The sequence below is a fragment of the Tupaia chinensis genome, unplaced genomic scaffold, assembly GCF_000334495.1.
Source record: "Tupaia chinensis unplaced genomic scaffold, TupChi_1.0 Scaffold000453_1, whole genome shotgun sequence".
In the NCBI taxonomy this organism is placed as follows: Eukaryota; Metazoa; Chordata; class Mammalia; order Scandentia; family Tupaiidae; genus Tupaia; species Tupaia belangeri.
The window spans coordinates 3,307,458-3,313,933 of record NW_006159960.1 but is presented as its reverse complement, the minus strand read 5'-3'; the positions used below and the strand labels follow the sequence as shown (position 1 = coordinate 3,313,933).

The 6,476-nt window shown below is 43.2% G+C and overlaps 1 protein-coding gene across 1 annotated transcript in view; it reads left to right on the top strand.

Moving 5' to 3' along the window:
• The window catches only part of KIF14 (kinesin family member 14), an 81,740-nt gene that overhangs the window by 35,232 nt on the left and 40,032 nt on the right, over positions 1-6,476 (top strand). The window contains exons 15-17 of the mRNA XM_014590493.2: positions 1,740-1,842; positions 2,675-2,835; positions 6,055-6,202. Coding sequence (XP_014445979.1) covers positions 1,740-1,842; positions 2,675-2,835; positions 6,055-6,202 — 412 coding nt within the window. The remainder of the gene's footprint in view (positions 1-1,739; positions 1,843-2,674; positions 2,836-6,054; positions 6,203-6,476) is intronic.

Below are 6,476 nucleotides of genomic sequence, written 5' to 3'. Positions count from 1 at the left end.
GGAAAGAGAGAGAGAGAGAGAGAAAACAAACTTTCACTTTTTCTGTCTCTCCATGCCTCAGATGAAAAGCTGAGCTATTGTTCTTCAGGTCCTCTTGCTCTTCTAGGAATCGTCTTCCTTAACTGATAGGTACAGTATTATATCAGTGTACAGATGCAGAACAAGCCCCAAACCTCTGAGTCCAGCAGGGATGAGGAAGGCCCGCTTGCCTGAACTCTGTACTCCTCCTTTATTCCCTCTTCATATTTGCCTTGCTCACTAGGCCACGAGCTTCATGGAAGCTGCTTTCATGTCCGTTCTCTTTGCTGACCCACGTCCACCATGGGGGGCCCCGTGAATGAGCAGGCTTCAGGACTCATGAATGTACATGAAATGTGAGATGAGAAATATGTGCTTAGTGCATGAAAGTAGAGTTTACTTCCCACTTGAGCCCCAAAGGAAAGCTTCTCAGAGAACTCTAGCATTGAAGGATGGTGGAGATAAGGGAGAGGATATCCTGGGTCAGTGGAGCGACCCGCATCGAGGAGGGAGCCACTGCTGGGGCAGGTGCAGGTCCCGATACAGCGATGGAGCGCGAGGAGTGGTTTCCCTGGGGAAAAAGCAGCAGATGAGGGGCGCTGGTTTCTGATCCAGACTAGGTGGTCTAGAATGGAGGCCATGGAGTTCTGAGGGTAGAGTAGATAGAACTAGAAGATGGAACAGATGAGAACAATTGTATAAACCTTCACCTGGTTAAGACGCTAGACTGGTGAGGGGACTACCTGGGGGGTTTTTACCTGGGGGATCCGTTCTCCCCAGATACTTTCCTTTAGATGCTTTCATCAAACTCTTCTCTAATCTCTGATTTTAGAGCTGGAAGCATTTGATTAGGACTCAGATTTGCTGTAGTTTCCTCCTCCTTTCTATCCAGTTAACCTGAAGGTGAATTCTTTCCTGTTCTCTGAATAAAAAGGCTCAAAGGAATATGAAGCATTTGTAGCTGATTTTCCACATCTTATAATCAAGGTCTGGCTGATTAGATGATTATTGAATATACTTTTAAACAGAAGCTTTGAAATCTCTTTTTTTGTTCTTTCCTCATGATGGAGTGTGTGGGGAGAAGGTAGAGGGAACTGGGAGGGGGGGGAAGAGAGAGAGAGAGGGAGGGAGGAGCACCCTCCAGGAGGTCTGGGCACTCCATGATCCCCTTCCTCCATTTCTCTCCACCCCTCGCGTCCTGGGCACTCATGTGCAGACCTGGCGTGTTTCAGGCAGACGAGGCAGGGCCTCAGACCTCGGTCACTGTGGGATAAGTGTACTCTATCTCCATGTCTCCGTCCTTCCTCTGTGTCACCTCTGTTACCACTTCTCACAGGAGAAGGCTGTTCTTTCCATTACTAAACCTCATATATAAAACTGGAAACTTAGAAAACTAAAAACACTTAGATTTTTTTAATCATAGGAAACCATTGGCAATATTTACATTTTTTGCCTTAATCATTTTTCTATTTTGGGGGGCTTGGGGGAGTAAAAAAACTCATACAATGAAAATTCTTCCCTCCACTGGAGGATGGTATTGCTAGAGAGGCTGGACTTTTCTCATAGACATTTAAAATCCCGTTGGAGGAAAGTAAGTTATTGTTACAAATTAATACGGATCTTAACACCAAGGGAATAACCTGGATACAATTTTCCCATCTGCCTTTTCTTACTTTTCAGTGTGTCCCAGAGGGGTAATGATGTGCTTCTTATTTTAACAGTACTATCAGAAATTTTGGGGGGACAGTGAGTATTGTCCCAGCTGGGGAAGCGAAGACATACGTGAATGGAAAACGCATCTTGGAACCCACAGTCTTACATCATGTGAGTCCATGCTGGCTGCGACAGGAAGAGCAGCTATTTCACTCTGGGCAAGTCACATCATCTGAGACTTAGTTCTCCCCTCTGTAAGACAGGAGAATTGAATTTTAGGTTGTTGGGAAAGTCATGATGTATTTTTCTGTTTCTCTATGCAAAAAATTATGTCATGACTTTCCCAGTGACCCAACAGATGAAGAAGTTTTCCATTTCAGAAATTCTCTTTCCTGTTAATTCACTGGTTGCTTTCATCTGTGCCTTCATTGTTCTGGGTGTTGAAATTGGTTAGAGAGGGTTGAAACCTTCGCTCTGCCATTCGTAATGTGACCTTTGGCAAGTTGCTTAACTAGGTGACTGAATAATATTACCCAGGTCAGGACACTTCTGAAACATTAATAACAATGTCACTGGGAGGACAAGCATAAGCCAGAGTGTTGCTGAAGAACCCAGACATAACGTCACGCTCTATGTATTCTACACTCAGGGATGACAGAGGGTTACGTGAAATTATACTTTCTATATGGCTCTTAGCCTGCAAATAGTAAACACTCAACAATGTCTGTTGCTATTATTATACTCTGTACTCTTTAGTTTCTTCATTCTTAACATTGGGATGTATCTCATTGAGTTGTGAGACATTGGAGATAATATACAGTTCATGTAAAGCACGTAATACAGTCTGGCATGTGGAAAGTCCTTAATAAATGTTGGTTCCTATAGTTTTATGTTTATGTTTAGTAATACCCAACTGTTTTGACTTGTTGGGCATAAGGATTTTTCCCATGTAATTTTTGGGTGCAGATTGGGCTCAGGTAGTACATTTTTTTGTGTGTTCTAGGGTGACCGGGTGATTCTCGGTGGAGATCATTATTTTAGATTTAACCATCCAGTGGAAGTCCAAATAGGGAAAAGAACGACTGGTAGAGATACTCTTACAAGTGAGGGTCCGAAAGACTTTGAATTTGCAAAAAATGAGTTGCTCGTGGCCCAGCGATCACAGTGAGTATGGTGTGGGTGTGAGCAGGAGTGAGCGATCGGCAGCAGAGACATCACGTGGTGCTAGTCTCTACCACTTTCCTTTTGGGTGCTGGTTTCTAGGACACAATTATTTTTTCTCTGTGTATCCAGTTCAGCAAACTTTCGTTGTGTATCAGTTATATATTAGTCACTAGATCAAGTGCTAGGAATGCAAAAAATAATCATTGAAACCCTAGCGCCTATATTGGAGGAATTCATCTGCTCATGGTACTGACAGATGGACAGATGGGACAGAGTGCCATGACTCAGTACTCCGAGTCTGCACAGTGTGGTGTGGGGCTTCCAGAGTGCTACGTGGTCGTGACCAAGGATCACTGAAGGTTTCTAGAAGATCAGAAGGAGACTTCTGGAGCAGAGTCCCAGGAAACCATTAGAAGTTAGCCAGAGGAAGACGGGGAGAGTACCTTTATTTCTCTTTTCTTTCTTTGCCCTGGTTTTAGTTCTTAGAAAATTGTAGAACTTGGCTTAAGCAGTATGCTTGTGAGCTAAATGGTAAAGTATACGTTAATACATAAACAAGATACTAAAGACTGGACTTTATCTTAAAGGATAAGGGAAACATTAAAGTTTTTTTGTGTTGCTTTGTTTTGCTAGAGAATGCATGTACTTGCCAAGGAGAGGCAGAGAGAGAGAGAGAGAGAAACACAGAGAGAGAGAGAGAGAGAGAGAAAGAGAGAAAGGGAGGGAAGAAGGGAGGGATGAGAGAAGAGAGGAAAAAGCACCTCTCCACTGGGGCATGGTCATGCCTCAATCTCTTCTCTATTTCTCTCTCCTTTTGGGATTTTGAGCACATGCACCAGATCTGGGAATCAAATCACATAGTTGGCCATGCAAAATCTGGTTGCCTAAAGCACCAAGCTGCAGAGCCAGTCCAGAACCATTAAAGAATTTTAAGTAGATAGGAGACACTCATGACGAGAATTCCATCTTTAGAAAGAGTACCATGAGCCAAGTCTGAAGCATGGGTTAGAGGTACAGCGAGGGTGCAGATGCAGGTAAGGGACCAGTGAAGTAGGACACGTGGAGTGTGGTTGGGTAGGAGAGACGTAGAGGAGGATGTCAAGAGGCCTGGAGGACTAGAGAGGGCGAAAGGAGGAGGACTCAAGAGTGACTAATAGGCCAACCATTGGCATGGTGGTTAAGGTGGCTGGATCCAACACGGCTGACTACATGGGGTTCAAGTCCTATACTCAGTGGCTTGGAAAACATGCTAGGCACATGTGCATGTGTACCCAAAATCCTGAAAGGACAAATGGAGGGGAAGGGATCCCATCTCCACGGGGAATGCTTTCTCACTTTCTCTCTCTGTCAGCCTCCGGTGAATGCATGCCCTCTGGCAAATGAAAAGAGAGAGAGAAAGAGAGAGAGAATGATAAGAATGGGCCGGACTAACTCTGCCTGGTCGCTTTTTTTAAAAGAGATTTTTGCTTTAGGGCATGTGTGTTCACTAGACAGACAGAGACAAAAAGTGAGAAATCTCTCCTCGGGGAGTGGGGAATGGAGATGGCCATGCTGCAATCCCTTCTCCTCCATTCTCCTCTCAGGATCTTGGACATGTATGCACATGGACTGGACGTGAGTTTTAAGCCACTGGGTCTGGGACTCAAACCGCAGTCGACTATGTGCGAGTCCAGCGAAGTAACCATTGCACCATCTGCTGGTCCCTGCTTGGTCATTTTTTAAAAAGCCCAAACCAGACCAGCCAGTGAGTGGCATGGTGGTTAAGGCAGATGGATCACATATGGCCAATAATGTGGTTCAAATCCCATATCATGCAGCTTGAAAAATACACATGTATGTACTTGTGTGCCCATCCTCTCAAAGAGGGGGAGATAGAGGAGAGGGGATGCCCCAAGGGGGTGATTTCTCTCATTCTCTTTCTCTCTCTCTCCAGTGAGCGTACACGCTCTATGGCAAAATTTTTAAAAAATGTAGCAATCTGAACCTTCTTTGCCCTCTTTTTAAAAATAACAAAAAAAGAAATTTGATTATAGCACAATATAAATAGAATAAAAATTACTATTCTATTTTTAAATGGACAGCTCAATGGCGTTAAGGTACATCCTTACTCATCCGCCATCCTTATATGTCTCCAGAACATTTTCATCGTCCATCAAACAGTAGCTTCTCGTTCTCCTCTCTCCCTGCCCGCTAGTACCACTAGCCCCCTTTCTTTTGATATTGTTTTTCAGTAAAATTAGGAATGAACATTTCTATGTGGCACAGTTGCTAAAACATTGATTTTAATTGAGAAGAGAAAAAAACTTTGGAGTTTTCTGTAATCACGGATGCTTTTTCTTCTGTATATCGAACGATGACAAAGCTAATTCAATGCTTTAACTTACCAAAACATCAAATTATTATAAAGAGTTGAGAATCTATGTTACGGTCTCTGCTTTATCAGCTCTTGTAGTGTATTTTTAGAGTCATCTTAATATTTTTCTAGTCTATGACCTAGACATAAATTAGAACTTATTGGTATATGAAATTTCATTTTTGCTCTAACCATTATTACTTTACCATAAAATACCCTTATATTATGTTTATTATATTAACTATATTTACTTCAGCGTTTATAGTAACATAGTTTTATATCATTTATTTTTCTTAAGTATTAGGAAAACATTAAATATCAAGCATCTGCAATAGTAACCAAGTTAGGAATAAGAAATTCTTTCTGCTTTAAGTTTATTTATTTTTTTTCTTGAGGGACAGAGACAGATAGGTGGAGAGAGAAGAAAGAGAGAGAGACCACACCATGAGCTGGGTCTTGGTGCCATTCCCAGCCTCAGTCAGTCCTAGCCCTCGGGCACACCATGCCTGATGTAATTGGGGATGTCTCTGGACCCAAGCCTGGAAGACTCCCATGTGGGTCATCTGCTCCAGTATTACATTTTACCACTGAGGCATGGTTCAGCTCATTGGTATACTTTTTTCCATGTAAATAATTCTAGAGCTAATGAAAATTTGAAGAACACTTGATAGAAAGTCAGAAATGAAGTTTTAAGGTTGAAATTTTTGTTCAGTGGAAAACATTGTAATGTGATTAAGAACTATATGTTGAGTTGTCGGAAAAGTCGTGACACATTTTTACACAGAAAAAACACATCATGACTTTTCCGACAACCCAGTATAAAGGATTTGTAACCACATACCTTGTACTATGTGGCCCCTTCACAGACTTGAAGCAGAGATGAAAGAGGAATGGTTGAAAGCAAAGGAAGAAATGATGCAAGAAATCCAGATTGCAAAAGAAATGGCTCAGCAACAGCTCTCTTCTCAGAAAGCTGCATATGAGGGCAAGATCAAAGCCCTGGAGGCAGAGCTGGTACGTGGTGGGACAGGGCTTGGCCTTGGCTTTTACGGGGTTTTTGACAATGCACCCCAAGTGATGTGATGGCTGCAGCGTCAGTCATGCCCCTATTAGGTATCTGGGTGGGGGAGTTTCAGAGGTCAGTGTCTAAGCTGCAGAGAGCCTTGGCCCGCTTTATTTTATTTTCAGGGCAAGTTGGTCCCCGACATCTGCTGCCGGGAGGAGAGAAGCAGGTGGAGCAACTTCTGCCCTCCAGCCGCTGGGGCCTGGCTCTCCTGGTGGCTGGCAG